General features: G+C 33.7%; 1 protein-coding gene across 2 annotated transcripts in view; it reads left to right on the top strand.

Annotated features, from left to right (window-relative positions):
* The first annotated feature begins 4,923 nt into the window (after nucleotides 1-4,923).
* The window catches only part of LOC132723303 (trimeric intracellular cation channel type 1B.1-like), a 77,325-nt gene continuing 65,033 nt past the window's right edge, over nucleotides 4,924-17,215 (top strand). For both annotated transcript variants that reach the window (XM_060707981.1, XM_060707980.1), the window contains exon 1: nucleotides 4,924-5,145. In XM_060707981.1, coding sequence (XP_060563964.1) covers nucleotides 5,013-5,145 — 133 coding nt within the window. In that variant the 5' untranslated portion in view covers nucleotides 4,924-5,012. The remainder of the gene's footprint in view (nucleotides 5,146-17,215) is intronic.

The raw sequence follows: 17,215 nt of genomic DNA on the forward strand, positions 1-17,215 counted from the left end.
CCCCCATGCCAGATGAAATTTCCGGCATGGGTAAAACTCACGGAAACGCCAGTCTGCTATGCAAGAAATAATATTAAACTGTTACAAATATAGTCGCCGGTTTCTACCGGGGACTAATAACAAGTTTCTTGCATAGCAGACTGGCGTTTCCGTGAGTTTTACCCATGCCATGTTTTATTTGTTATATTATACCGAATCTAAGTCCTTTCATCCCTTTTGTTGCTGTCATTTTTACTATTATTTGCTTTCAAATACTAATTAATTTGTTCAGTGTGTGTCTCAAACCCTAGTTGGATTTTTTATTATTATTTTCAAGCGATACAGCAAAAATAATCATACTCTTCTTTTGTTATTCAATTTTAGTTAATCAAATTAAACAGGCAATTTAAAAGATTTTCACAAACTGTATAAATTAAATTTATAATAAATAAAAGACAAATCATGACTTTTGATCAACATGTGAAACAAAACAATAAATTCAGTAAAAATAATCATTTAACAACAAAATAAAATATACCTCATTTACATACGCCCTTTCATATTTAATATGACGTCATCCAGTCCATGTATATGTTAGTGTTTATCCGTGCTGTTCTACAGAAATTAGAAACTTCGATGGGAGCGATAGCGACAGGAGAATGTTTCTAATTTCTGTAGAACAGCTACGGATAAATACTAACATACTTAGTGTCAAGCTTTATTTGGCCTCATTATTTTTCACTTAATTTCGTCACTACGCGGTTCTATGAAGTACTATGAAAAATAGTAGGCGACTATGAACGAAATTCGATATAGTATCGACTTCTGTTCTTCTATGAAAATTAACACTCACAATTTTTAAGAAATACAGGGTTTTCATTGGATGACAAATAAAGCTGGACACTAAATAAGAATTATGGACCGCCCCGGTCTGTATGCGGTTTATTGACCGGATGACGTCATATTAAATATAGAAGGGCATATGCAAATGAGGTATAATATTAATTTCTATTTGGTTGAGTAACAATGGCATACACAGAGTAATTAATAGAAAATATTAGGTGTAACTCTGACTAATTCCCTAGAGGTAAATCAATAACGTACCGGCAAACGGTATTTAGCCAGGTTTTCGAAAAGGTCAATTAACCAATCATGTACGGTTTACAGATCACATGCTCCTCCATGTACCGAAAACAGGTCACGTGCTCCTCCATGCCTCAAAAGTTAAACGCGTACCAATACCCTGCGGTCCAGACCGCAGGGAATGATATATATCTGAAAAAAATGTTTGTCAGGTCAGAAATAATTTATTGAACAATGCTGCACCATCGGTATAATATCTTTCTAGCTGGTGGCATAATAGATATTGTTGTTAATATACCAATTAAAACTGGTATACACGTGTATAGTTTGAGAATATTTTTATAAAATGCACAGTGGAATGAAAAGCCTCCACTTCAGGAAACATTTGTGTATTGTTGTCTCCACATTAAATTTCGCCAGTATTGTGCGATAATTATGGTCTTATGATTCTTATCCCCTTATCAGAAAGAAGAAACGCATTCAGCGGAGCAAAAATGTTATAAAGGTACGGACGGCTTGATATATTTTCTTTACCAAAGAAAAAGTCTAAAATTGTTCCTTACAAATTCCTGATAAGGATCAAACATAAACAAAACGAAAAGCGATTGCAACTAGCTTACACCCAGATGAGACCAGCCCCTGTTTATTCAATCTGGTCGCTCATTGAAAGAAAAATACATAACAGAGAATAATGCGTATGTGTAAGTTCTATATTGAATTTATTGAATGATTTAGTAAATAATGTATGCGAAAAAGTTCAATAAATTTAGTAAATAAGAAATTTCCTGTTTATTTGAGGGCGGTTAATATTGAAACGCTACCATTTTGTGCCACTATGACGTCAGATATAAAACGACATAGCCTACAGCTTTTTTATTATAAATGAAAGGAACGCAATAATTTGATCAAAACAATTACATGCAATTCATGAATTTGTCTATCATATTCTGGCGATTTTTCCCACAAACGCCTCAACAAAAAAATCAATTTCTTAAAAAAAGTATTGCAGGTATTAGCAATAAAAGAGTGACATTGAAATTTTCTTATAATTTTCTAGTGGTAAACATTTCACCGACAATGAAATATAAAGTTTCAAATCGGATTTGGATTTCGATATTTTCATCAATACCGAAAACCCATCTGAAACCTTTAATGCCAGACTGCTCATGCGCTCAGATGACGTCATTATCTTTATGAAAGAACGATTGTAAAAATTATTACGCTACTATTAAAATAGTATTTACGAAGGATATGTTAGTTTTCATCCTTGCTGTTCTAAGAAACTTCGACGGGAGTGATAGCGATCGGAAAATATTTCTTACTGCGTAGAACAGCTGCGGATGAATTCAACATACTTAGTGTCAATTAAGTACCTGTCCATCTTTTACGAACGCGCTTCTATGAAGCACTATGAAAAAAGAAGGTTAATATATGAACGGACTTTGATATATTATCGAATTTTGTTTTTCTATGGAAATTAACACAAAGAATTTTTAAGGAAATACAGCGTTTTCATTGGATGACAAATAAAGCTGGACACTAATATTATTTATTTCACTTTCTTCATTTGGTTCTACACATCCTTATATGTCTGGTAAACATAACTTTACTATTATATAGAAAATCAAGAAGGCAGAAAAAAATGCGCCGTACGTTATCATACATATTTTGTGCGCCATACGTTATCATTTCCGGAAAATGCGCCGATATTAATATTTTCAGTGGTTATTCTAGCCAGAATGGGCATGAATGCTTAGATGATGACATACTATAACTTTTTAAAGTCAGTGGGTACAGTTAATATAATATCTGTAAACGAAACATTGAATCTTAGAGAAGAAGCCGTACGTTACCACGATCAAAGCGGTGCTTCGAATCTCGTGACGCGCATTTCAGATGAAGTACGGGACGAAACATCATAAAATAAAATTCTCTGCGCCAGGAAAATTGTGGAGAAGGTTATAATATTATATACATTTAAACAAGAACATCACAAATTTCAGAGAAAAAAAGGGGAAAACCTAATTTTTTGCTGCATCCGCCATCTTGTTTGTTTGGGTAACGAACGGCGTGATTCTCCCCCGTGACATAAGTTCAAAGTGAATATCTTCAGTATTTTCAAAAATTAATGTTGGATGTAAAAGTAAGTTGTTAAGGTTAAAATATTCATAATATGTATAGTGTTTTTTGATTGGTTATTTATCTCGTGGCCACGACTTAGCTATCTCGTGGCCACGACTTAGTAACTCGTGGCCACGACATAGTATCTCGTGGCCACGACTTAGCTCTCTAGTGGCCACGACTTAACTATCTCGTAGCCACGACATAGTATCTCGTGACCACGACTTAGCTATCTATTGACCACGACTTAGTAACTCGTTGCCTAGACATAGTATCTCGTGGCCACGACTTAGCTATCTCGTGGCCACGACTTAGTAACTCGTGGCCACGACATAGTATCTCATGGCAACGACATAGTACCTCGTGGCCGCGACTTAGTAACTCGTGGCCATGACATAGTATCTCTTGGCCACGACTTAGCTATCTCGTGGCCACGACCTAGTAACTTGATGTATCATTTATTTAAATGGGAACTGTAAATATTTTCACCTGCAGCCATAGACAAATGCATAAGCTTTCAGAAAATATATTATTTTACTGATTTTGACATCTGGTTAATAAGTTTTACTTGCTATAAGTTTTAAGTTTAGCAAGCACGCGTGATATGAAGTTGCCTATCTCTGTTATCTATGTCTCTGATATTTTACATATTCTCGATGTTTGAAAATTGTTTTATTTTGCATAATTATGTACATATATATAATTTCACTTAGTGCGGTTTACCACTTTGATCAAAACATACAGGATCTTTAACCTGGGACATAAGATAAGCTTATGTCCCAGCTTTAACGTACAATTATTTTTGAAATTCATCACAATTTTTTCATTCCATTGTGTGTACTTCTTCCAGTATTTATCTGGGACTTAGAATATAGCTACTGTATCTTAACTCCCAGATATTAAAAGAAACCATTTTCTTAATTTGACGTGAAAAAATGCATGTGATATTTCTATATTAGTCCCTTTTATTGCTATTTTAATATTCTGTTGTATATTTGTTACAATCATAATAATAATAAAACATTTTGACATTTTGACTACTGTTTTGTACGTTCCATTGAAAATGCATTCAAAATTCTTATCTCTAGCAAGCCTACCAAAGTTCATGATGAACGGCCGGCTTGGATGCCCTTTGATATGTACACTAGTAGATCAGTGTATTATTATAGACGTTGAAATGTGAATTTTTTTCAAAACGGCTTATATTAAGTTTTTTTTATATATATATATGATCTGATTGATTGATTTTCTTTAGACCCGGCGGGCAAGGATAACCTACGAAAGTGCAAGCACTTATTTCCAGTAGGGTCCTTACCTCAGCAGACTCTAGAGACAGCTATGAGATACAAGGGAGTCCGCGGGAACCAGTCCCTAGCTCTTATTGAATAGATCCCTTGGTTCTTTTACATGCCCAGTGTATAGCACTGATACATGCGAGGATTACCTGGGTTTCTTACCAGTAAACGTCTAGGTAGGTGGGAAACACTGAAAGTGTCTCTGAAAAATCCCAAGGGTGTTACCCAGGATCGAACCCGGAACCTCAGGAGTGACAGTCAGTGGTCTAACCAACTGAGCTATCCGCGATCAGTATATGTGCTGGGATTGACAAATATACATTTTATTTTGATTTTAAAGGTTTTAAGCTCCACACCCCAAGTGTCTGTGGTTTTAATGTTGGCACTTGTACAAAGCCGAAGTTTGACGGAAAGGTCCGAGAAGTTGCGGCCGTTCTTATAAGTAGTCGGAAGTGTCCTTCGCGCGTGCGCACACTGGAAGAAGCCAGAATCACCAGCATCATCACCTTCTGTGACTTAATTTGCCTTTAAAAAATGGATCCACAGACATTTATGGACATCGCGACGAAAGTCACAAAGTTAAAGATGTATCCATATTTCGATATAGCTCATTACACGCTCATGTGCATGTCTGTAAGAGATGATTTACCACTGAATCAACCGGCAGGTAGGGTTGAATTGTCTCCCCTTGTAATTGATTGTAATTTAAGGTATCCTGGCTTTTCCTGCTGGTTGTACCATCTACCGAGAATATAAGCCTTATTTGGCCAACCATCATATAGTACAGAAAAAATGTAGGATAAAATGGTTATTTACTGTAGAAGCTACCATTTTTTGATAAAAATAACAATTATTTCCATTCCAAAGGAAATTTTAACTGTTTAACGGTTCTATGATACTTGATATTAGAATCTACTTAACGTTTTTCGAAAAATATTCAAATATAAATCACAGGCACGAGTATCGGAATTGGGAAGAAAAAATATGACCAGATTGATAAAAAATTCTGTGTTCATCTTAAATGTGTCAAAAAAACAACAAAAAAATGTAAATAATGACCCCCTTTAAAAATATACAATAAGTTAAGAGAAGGCCAGAAACTCCAGATTCGAGCCTACGAGCAAGGGATATATTTCCCGGGCCGTTGTGAAAACAATTGGCCAGACAATTAAAAAAACTTTTATCACTATTTTACGTTTGTATTAAGATTCCAAATGAGACCGACCCCAAGTCTCTAGCCCTTCCCGTTCATGAAATATCTATCAGGAAACATAGACTAATACATGTATATCAGGTTGATTAACTATTAAACGATACTTTCTATGTTCAAAATATTTTTTATCAATAATAAAACGAATAATTGTCCAACGCGTTGCCTCGACATTATACATGTATACATGTGCGAAAACAACATCCCATGTAAATTTCTTTATTTTTTTATTATTTTTTTTTTAATTTCTTATCCACGCAGGTTCATAATTCTGAATAGTTTACTCCAAAAAGCTTTCTTAAGATGTTTATAGAAAGAAAAACACACACACACGTAGGTATGAAGATTGTTTTAAAATGATCGTGGTAGCAGGGAAAAAAATACTCAGAAATTTATTTCATGAAACAGGTGCCCGCTTCATTTTTTTGTTGTTGTTTTTTTTTGTTTTGCGAAAGACTTTCATTAATTTGGTATGCAGTAAAGCTTTATTAGTCCCCTACCGGTTTACCGGAGGGGACTTTAGGTTTACCCTCCGTCCGTCAGTCCGTCTGTCCGTCCGTCAGTCCGTCCGTCCACAAAACTGGATCCCGCGATAACGCAAAAAGTACTTAAAATATTTTAATGAAACTTGGTATATGGATATATGGCAGTATGGAGATTATGCACGTCTTTTTCTTTTCTTCCTATGTTAAAAATTCTGGTTGCTATGGCAACAAATAGACTGAAAATATGGCAAATTTTACACATAACCTGGATCCCGCGATAACGCAAAAAGTACTGAAAATATTTTTATGAAACTTGATATATGGATAGATGGCAGTATGGAGATTATGCACGTCTTTTTCTTTTCTTCCTATGTTGAAAATTCTGGTTGCTATGGCAACAAATAGATTGAAAATATGGCAAATTTTACACATAACCTGGATCCAGTGATAACACAAAAAGTACTGAAAATATGTTTATTAAACTTGACATATGGGTAGATGGCAGTATGGAAATTATGCACATCCTTTTCTTATCTTCCTATGTTGAAAATTCTGGTTGCTATGGCAACAAATAGACTGAATTTCAAGATTTCTGATTCTAGTTTTTAAGTTTTTTCACTATAAGTTCTTTATTTCTTAAGGTATTTTCTTCAAACTTTAAATATAAGTTGCTTGTCATCAACCACATCATATGTGACAAGGTTCACAACTCTAGCACAAAATTTATCAGAATTACCTCCCTTGAACTTAAAATTTTCATGAAAAAAACATTGTTTTTTTTTTAATAACTTCTTTTTCTGAATGTATCTACTTCAAACTTCATATAAATGTTTCTTATTATCACTCAACATTTGTGAGTGTTCAATACTCTAGCAAGACTATTTCCAGAATTATGCCCCTTTTGAACTTAGACTTTTTTTTGAGAAATTGGTAATTTTTACTCCAACTTCTTCAATCATGATAGGATTTTAAAAATGTTATATTTTGATAACAGGGATGTTTAAAAAATAACTTTAGAGTGTCCTTCAGTCCGTCTGTCTGTACATAAAAACTGTTTCCTGTGATCACTTTTAAAGAACTTTTTCAACAAATTTACTTAAAATAGGAACCTAAGTGAATGGCCAATGGCCCTTCAGAATGCTGCTTGGGCTCTTACCGGTAGGGGACTTATGGATTGCTTGCAATACTATGATAATTGCTTGTTCTATATATTTCCCTTTATGCCGTCTAAGAAATTATTTTCTTTTATAAAATACATGCATGGTGAGAATCAACGCGGTTATTTTACAATGTTTCATAAACAAAATGCTGCGCCACTAATTTCTTTCACAGACACTTGGGGTGTGGAGCTCAAAACGCCTTTAAAATCCAAATAAAATGTATCTGTGATGTCTTTAATTCTTTTCCAATCAGTTTTTATATTATATTATTTTATCTTATAAGATTCAGGGCTCGAGCTAGTGGGCGATTCGGGCGAAATAGTCGCCGAAGTCCGTCTGACTTCGCCGACATCCTACATGAAAGCGAAGATGAAGTCGCCCGATTTTATTGATCCATTATTGAAAATTACCAACAATAACAATAACTGTGAATAACATGTTGTGTGTGTTTACCCACGCCGCCGGAAAAAGGGACTGTCATGCATCTCAATCAACGCGAAATGTCATTAATCCGTTTGTTTACCAACATGTCATAAAAGTCTAATTAACAGACACTCGAGGAACAATTAGACTCCGCCCACGGCGAGATTACCGATACGTGCGAGAAACCAATCGTAATTCACGTTTTAATCGAGGCGACATTATTAAACCAATCATTAAATCGCTAACATACAACTACCCGTAACAATTATTTATGATGGACGGATCAAACGTCAATTAAATTTTCACTATCGAATGATTGTCAGAATTAAGAGGACCGCTCGACATATAACAGTAACGGTAATTTTAAATGAAAGCTTTTTTGTCGACGAGTTAAATTTGATAAAATTGACGGCGTATTAAACTGTATTTATTACAAATGAAGTTAAATTAAAGATCGTTTCTTTCGTTATCTACTTTCATTTTCTTTACAACATAAGTGAATATGAATATAATGTCCGGCGCAAGCTTTTTAATAGTAAATCAGAAGGGAATAACTGTTAATCCACCCATGATATGATCCATGATAGGAATCAACTATGGCTTTTTTATCTTCATTTAATGCAATGGTTGCATTACATTATACTCATTCTTATTACTTGTTTCAAACTACTTTTAAATTAAAATTGAATATTCTGTTGTAACACAAATCCAATTCATTTAATAAGATATGTACAGTGAGTCAACATAATTGCGATACAACAAACATCGATAAATGAATCTCCTCACTTCTCCCTAAAGTCTCCCCACTTCTCCCTAAAGCAGCTGGAGGGAGAAGTGACTTCTCCCTAAATTTTGAACCTAGCTTGAGCCCTGAGATTTAAGGGTTATGCAACACATTTACTCATTTTAAACAATAATATGATACAGATTGTTACTGCCCCAAATATAAAAGGTGTTGCTTTGGAAAGCGAACTTATAAAATCGGTAAGAAATCACGGCGCCTCTTCAGTTCTTTTTTATGCCCCCGCCATATAATGGCAGGGCATATAGTGTTACCCTGTTCCGTCATTCCGTCATTCCGTCCTTCCGTCATCATCAGTTTCCGTTCATTATCTTAATAACCCTTGCACATATTGAACTCAAATTTGACATATGGATATGTCATGAGAAAATACAGGTCAAGTTCGAAATTGGTCATGGTTCGATGATTTTTTGGCAGAGTTATGCCCCTTTTACATTGAAAATAATATGAAATTTTCAGTTTCCGTTCATTATCTCCCAAAACGGTTCAAAACATTCAATTCAAAATTGACATATGGATATGTCATTGAGAAAATACAGGTCAAGTTCGAAATTGGTCATGGTTCGATGATTTTTGGCAGAGTTATGCCCCCTTTTACTTGAAAATAATAATGAAATTTTTCAGTTTCCGTTCATTATCTCCCCAACGGTACAACACATTCAACTCAAACTTGACATATTGATATGTCATGAGAAAAATACAGGTCAAGCTCAAATTTGGCCATGGTTCGATGATTTTTGGCAGAGTTATGCCCCTTTTACTTTGAAAATAATATGAAATTTTCAGTTTCTGTTTATTATCTCCCCCAACAGTATTAAACATTCAACTCAAATTTGACATATTGATACGTCAAAGGAATGCGCAGGTCAATTTCAAATTTGGTCATGGTTTCGATGATTTTTGGCAGAGTTATGCCCCTTTCACTTTAAAAAAATAATATGAAATTTTCAAGTTTCGGTTTATTATCTCCCCAATGGTACAACACATTCAACTCAAATTTGACATATGGATATGTTTTTGGAATGCGCAGACCAAGTTCGAATCTGGTCATGGTTCAATGATTTTTGGCAGAGTAATGCCGCTTTCACTTTGGAAATGATATGAAATTTACAGTTTCTGTTCATTATCAACCCAACAGTGTTACATATTCAACTCAAAATTGACATATGGATATGTCAAAGAAAATGCGCAGGTCAAAAGTTGGAATTTGGTCATGGTTCGATGATTTTTTTGGCAGAGTTATGTCCCTTTTACTTTGAAAATAATATAGATACATCTTAGGAATTAAATAAGCAGTTTAAGTTTGAATTTGTCGTTGGTTCAATGACTTTAGACAAACTTATCTTTCCTGAATGTACAATAGCAATATGCTATTTTTTAAAAGGTTTTAAGACTGAATTTAATTTCAGTGCCTTGAAACATTTATAAATATGGTTTGGTTAAAAACATTTTGAAAATTTTTAAGGGCTTGAACCTTAGAATTAAAAAAATTTTTGTGCAAACAAATTTTGGAACTAAATTTATAAACATTTTTGAAATTTTGGCTTGCATGTGGGGCATTCCGTTGGGGGCCCATTTGTATTGACCACATTTCTAGTTTTAATAATTTTTTGAGTTTTTGATATATAAACAAAAAATTAAGATTTTAGCCCTCTATTAAAAATCCTATTAGGGATATAGATTGTTTTGTTTATAAAAAAAAATTAAGGAGTAAATTTACTATAAAAGTATTCAGAGGTATGATCACTAACAAACAGAAATTGAAAAAGTTGGTAGTGTACATAATAAAACATGTACGTATTATTTGAAATTATCTTTGTTAAGAAGACAATAAATGTTAAATATATTGATCTTTCAATTGATTTTTAATGACAATAAATGTAATTGTATTTAACACTGTTTTTTCTATACCAACCAATGCTGTTTGAACAATATTGTACAAAAAACATCTGAAGTAGGCAAAACGTGCATATAAATCGTAAATTCTTACCATCTCTACAAATTCACATACAAATTGGTACTTATCTATAAAACTTTTCAATAACCTTGACTGTGAAAATTTTAAATAATGAAAGTTATGATGAAAACATATAAAAAGTAATAAAAGTAATCATTACCAGTAATATATAATTATGGGCTGAGTTGATCCGTGCCGAGTTGGAATAGGGCCGAGCTGACCCTGATTCAGGTAAATATGGTATCACGGTAATCCCCAAAAATGCAAGTATGGAAGGATAGATGGGCCAAAATCTTCAAATTAAATTGTGGAAAACTTCCAATAGTTAACTTGCTATAAAGTTCAAACTATGTAATATATATATATATATATGGGCACAGTCATGCGATTTGGGGTCTTAATGACATTTTTATCGATTTTGAGATTTTCACATCAAATTAAAGCTCATGAAATATGCTTTCTAGTGATATAATTCATATGCAAAAGAAATTATTATTTTTTTCAATATGACTTATTTCACAACGTCATGTTGAAACTTCTTGACGTTGTTGTTGTCGTCGCTAAATTGACGTCAATGTTTCCCATTTATCACGTCATCGTTTCCCGCTTTTCTTGCATTAGGTGTGTTCAAATGATTATACTATTTTTTGGCGAGGGAAAAACATATTAGGCCCTATTAACTTGAAATAATGAATAAGTAAATGGTATGGTAGTGGTACATTTTATATGATGTTATTATCATGGCCAAATATATTTTTTTCTGAGTAACATTTTTCGAAATGTTAATTTAATGGAGCTGTCTGTTAAAACATGAAACGGATATAAGATTCTTGAAACAAAAAAAGAATTAAGTTTTATCAATCAATATTTTTTATTTCTCTATTTTAACATTTGCTTCAAATGTGTACACCGCAAAACTCGTCTCTGTACGCTGCTTGATACACTCACGTCTGACGCATATACCGGGACGTATGGACGGTACGGAGTTGTTCAGGTAGGTTTGCCGCCGTTGACTAAGCCCACTTGGTTGAAATGGTTATAAATGGTCTTACAGCCGCTTTTCAAAACGCGAAGACTGATGCTTTTAAAATACAAATCTTTTCCTCATTTTGATCATCAGATGAAATTCGCAACTGGTAACAATACCTGGTTCGTCTGCAGTAAACCGGAAGTACTGATATTTTCCTGAAATTAAAACTCATCATCTCATTTCTGCTAAGCTCACAAATAATAAGTTTTATTATGAAAGTTATTACTGATTAAAAATCATATTTTTTATTTCAGTTACGAGAACTTCTATCCTAATTATATTATTCTTATCATAATTATTTCTATTATTTATTCGTAACATCATTACCACCACTATTTTAGTATTATAAGGATATTATTATTATGATTATGATGATGATTATTATCCCTCGCCGATGGAATCGGGAGGGGGATATAGTTTTGGCGTTGTCCGGCCGTCCGTTCGTCCTTCCGTCCGTCCATCCGTCCGTCCGAATTTCGTTTCCGGAGTAGTTCTCTGCAACTACTGGCTGGAATTCAACGAAACTTTATGGGAATCATCAATATCAAGAGGAGATGTGCATCTGACCGTCCGTCCATCCGTCCGTCCGTCCGAATTTCGTTTCCGCACTAATTCTCTGCAACTACTGGCTGGAATTCAACGAAACTTTATGGGAATCATCAATACCAAGAGGAGATGCGCATATCATCGGCTTGTTCCGGTCAGACACTTTAACTCAGAGTTATGGCCCTTGATTAGTTATGCAGTATGCATATGGAGTAAAAATCGTTTCCGCGCTATTTCTCTGCAACTACTGGCTGGAATTCAACGAAACTTTATAGGAATCTTCAATACGAAGAAAGGAGATGCGCATGTCGTCGGCTTGTTCGGCGTCAAAGACACTTTAACTCAGAGTTATGGCCCTTGATTAGTTATGCAATATGCATATGGAGTAAAAATCATTTCTGGAGTAGTTCTCTGCAACTACTGGCTGGAATTCAACAAAACTTTATGGGAACCTTCAATACCAAGAGGAGATGCGCATATCATCGGCTTGTTCGGGTCAGACACTTTAACTCAGAGTTATGGCCCTTGATTAGTTATGCAGTATCCATATAGAAAAATATTTGTTTCCTCGCTACTTCTCTGCTACCACCGGCTGGAATTCAATGAAACTTTATGGGATACTAAAGGCCTCAACAGACGGTAGGATTTTGAAGTACAACACCAATTAAAACTAAGATGTACAGACAAATCTTAATGTGTGGAGGCTACTATTTCTTGATTTCGGAAACCTTATGTCTAGATGTAAGGGATAGGACATGTTCTATTTTGAAAATCTTGTCGTACCGATTTTTATAGACCTCCCACAATGACAAGTAACAGATAACCAAATTTTCTCCTGATAATGGGTGTAATGAATGAAATTCCAGAACAATTAGGGCTAAAAGGTAAACATAGTAGTAAGATGGGGTAAAAATGATGTTGAAAAACTCTTCAGGAGACCCAAAGTTGTGTTAAAATATGTTCGAATACCAAAATTATTCCGAAAAAATGATTATGTCACGGTATTGAATTGTTCTCTAATTTAAGGGAGGGAGGTAGTTTGTAGGCAGCCAGATAGCTTAGTCAGTAGAGCCACAGTACGGTAATCTGAGGGTCCAAGATTTTGAGTCTCGGTCATGCCTCACATTAAATATATATATATATTATATATATATATATATATATATATATATATATATATATATATATTATATTTTTTTTTTTTTTTTTTTTTTTTTTTTTTTTAATGGAGTGTTTCATCATTACTCATTGGAGAAAAAGTATTTAGTGAGTAAAGTATGTAAAAGGATCAATGTAAAGGGATCCTTTTTAGGGAAAACCTCAGATGATTCTTACAGTGTAGAATTACCGTCTGAATGCAAGTGTTGTATTGCTTTGAAAATTGTACATCTTATCTCTAATTAGTGCTGTACAACTAAATCCTACCGTCTGTTGAGGCCTTAAGAGGAGATGTGCATACCCTTACCAAAATGACTTTAAGTGACTTATATGTTTCTTATATGCAACTTATACTTGACCTATAAGAGAACTATAAGTTACATATAAGTCACTTATAAATCACCTAAAAACCTGTCTAAGTCAGTTATAGGTATATGCTACATATAAGTCACTTTTGGCCATTTTTTACCCAACATATAAGTCACATACAAGTCACCTATAAGTGCCTTGTACTGGTGAAGTTTGAAGTAACCAGTTTCTATGTTAGATATAAGTGAAAACTTAGAACTTTTGCGAGACTATTTATTACTGAGCAAAGCTGAAAAAATTACTAAGTACAAAAACATGAGAAAATTGGTAAAATTTATTGAAGTTGATTTGTAATTCTTTGCTTTAACACAATAGGTATCAAAAAACTCAGAATTTAAAATACTATAATCTTAGACCTTAATCACAAACAATTAAGATTTTTTTTAAATGTTGCTTATTAATTTTAGAACACAGCTGGGGTTTTTTAAATAAGATAATAGGAAAAATGATTATCTATTAAGTATATTACCTGTAAAAAATTTTGGTACATATTCTGTGCGGAATTGGGACAGAAATGGCATTCAATCAGTGATTTCTAGGCTACCATGGACAGAAATGCAATTCCATGTCATTTCTTCTCACAAGGAAAATATTTCACATAAAAGTCACCCAAGGCATAATTCTACTCTTGTTTTTTTTCTAACTTGAAACAGACATTGAAATCTATATGTTTTTACCTACTGTACTTCTTACAGACCTAATATACCTATCAGAGACATAGATAACTCTATGTCTCTGTACCTATACAAGAAAAAGAGGTGTATTTTTTTTTAATATACAGTACTGGACACGCGAAACCCGCAAAAGTCGCGTTATGCCGCGAGTGTAGTCTATGTCGCGACGGGACACTTCGCGGTAAAACATCGCCGCGTGCAAGTTCGCCGAATTTCGTGGCGGGTCACGAAAAATCGCCGCGATGTATCGCCGTAATTTACGGCGAATCTTCAGCAATAATTTGTATTAGAAAGTACTACTTGGTCCTTTAATTCCCGTGATCTTTAATTTTGAAAACTTTTAAAAAAATCTTGTAAACGTCTTGCTTATATTTATAAATATTTAGCATTTGAACATGTACAGCGTTTACATTTTGTATATTAAAAAAAGCAATCAGGTGCTGGTGAAAATTAGTTAACAATAAAACGAGATTGAAATTAAAAAAGGTAATTGGTACTACATCAAAGAACGCACGATAACAAATTGTCCAATTGTTATTTTGATAATAATACAAATGTAATTAAAATCCATTGTTTACTTTCGCACATATTCTATTTTTAGAAACAATGCAAAGCGACATTTAGCACCGATTCACAGGTGTAACTAATTATTTACGTCTTTAATACGCTAATTATGATTGTTGAAAATTGTTAAAAAGTTTTATCACTTTTAAATTGACATTCTTTACCTTCAATTTCACGAGTAAAAATGCCAGGTGCATGAGTAGGTGATGAGAAATGTAAATAAAAATTCACAAATCAAAATGCACTTACGATTAATAATATGTCAATAATTGACACAATCAATATCCCAACATTTTTTTTTTTACTTTGAGCAATAATTAAACATTGTTAATCATTCCATGACAAAAAAGAAATGACAGTTTTTTTCTGATATATTAAAAAAAAGAGGTGAAAGTCAAATCGAGTGTCGGCATTTTCTTTGATGATCGGCGGCAACAACTACAGTGTGTAAACATCAAAAGATTCACAGATTCTTCAGAAGCAGCCGACCAGTCATTTTTGTCAGAGGTCATTTTCGTGTGTAAATTTTTGTATTTATTATTTAACAATGGAAAACATTTTATATTCCTTTTATTTATGGATGCTTCTTTTTTGCGCGAGTTGTTTTTGTGTCTTTTTAGCGCTATGGAATTTCAACAATCGGCGATAATTTTCGGTAACTAACAAATTAAATTTATTTTAAACATTTTAAAAACAGGGGTGCAAATATCCGCCATTCAGAAAATTATTAGCAGACAAATCCTTGCGTGTCGTTTTATTTTTTACAAACGTGTAATAATTGAGTAATGATCACCCGAAGGAATGACGAAATTGTGTCCCAGGGAATCCACTACATTTTAGAAATGAACAAGTTAATGTCGTATCAATTATGTATCTTTTTATGTAACTAAATATCTCTTTTTACACATATATTATATTTATATCTCTACTTTAAACTCAATATGTACCCCCCCCCCCCTAAAAATAGTTTACACGTGTACATGCACCACTATTTACCTGCAGATGGAAGCCGCATACTTGTACTGCGTCGCATTTATACATTGAGGTCATGATTCCGCCATTCACGGAAAGTTTTTTTAACGGTGTTATTTGATTTCGCCGTGGTTATTTATATTGCTGTTGGCATCAAAGATAAATAGAGAAGGGCATTTTAGAAATTAACAAGATTTTCTTGATACAACTTCATGTAGATTACTAAAATTTAATTTTCGTTACTTGTACATGTATATCTGGTTTCAAGTTCACAGACTACACTTATAAATAGATCTACATTTATTATACAAATGAACATGTATTATTCCCCGCGAATCGCGGCAAATGTTCACGGCAAAACGCCGCGAGTTGAATTCGCGGCGATTGTCTCAAGTTGCCGCGAATTCGCTCGCGTTATAAAGCATGAGAGTTCGCCGCGAATACGCGAATTGTGCGGGTTTCGCGTGTCCAGTACTGTACAAGTGTTATTTTTAAGACATTTAGGCCTAGTGTATTTTAGATATTTAAACAATAAAAAAAAACAGTGCTTGAAATAAACAGTTTATATTGCCCTTTTAATCTATATAAAATCAAGGAACCAATATGCCCTGAAGATTGCTTCCACTGATACACCCACATTAGATCAGAGGTCTGATAAAACTGGCCACCTGCCTTTGCCACCATATGTGCATGACTAATTTTTTTGACTGGTCATTCCTACAAATCAGACTGTTCCATGTGATTATTTTGGGGAACGATAACATTTCCTATCCTGAATTTGTAAAAAAGGACATTGCATTTTCTTTTTTTCAAAAATGTATAATGATTTTTTAAACTTTACATATCTATTAGTTATTTGATTTTTTTTTTCACATTCAATGATTGTAAGATAGAACTGATGAGTGCTTTGATTTTTGGATTTACCCTGTTTTTACCCATAACATTGGACCTGCCCAGGTACACAGTTGTAAGGCTGAAACATTTAGGTTAGCAAGCTGGTGGAAATCACAGAGAATCTACTTGATGTTTTAGGAATTTTAGAGATATTGTTTTGTTTAAGATGTTTAAGTATAGTTATGGTAAATAATAATGACAAGAAGAATCACCTTGGACAAGAAGATATACAACAAAATCAGGTAAATACCTTTGAGTTACATTTATGCAGAATTGATACAGGTTATATATTAAACAATCAAAGTAAGATGGCAGCAAACTAAAATTTGTAACTTGAGAGATCAAGGCTGTTTTTATTTCTAAGCTTCATACATTAGATTTACTAATACTTGTAATTGATTTAAATCTAGATTTAATAGTTAAATTAATTGAATTTTTAGAACTAAATAGTACAATCAGTAGATTTATGCAGCTGAATAAGACTGGGTCATCA

The sequence above is a fragment of the Ruditapes philippinarum genome, unplaced genomic scaffold (genome assembly GCF_026571515.1).
Source record: "Ruditapes philippinarum isolate M1 unplaced genomic scaffold, ASM2657151v2 ctg1752_1_1_1_1, whole genome shotgun sequence".
Taxonomy (NCBI): Eukaryota; Metazoa; Mollusca; class Bivalvia; order Venerida; family Veneridae; genus Ruditapes; species Ruditapes philippinarum.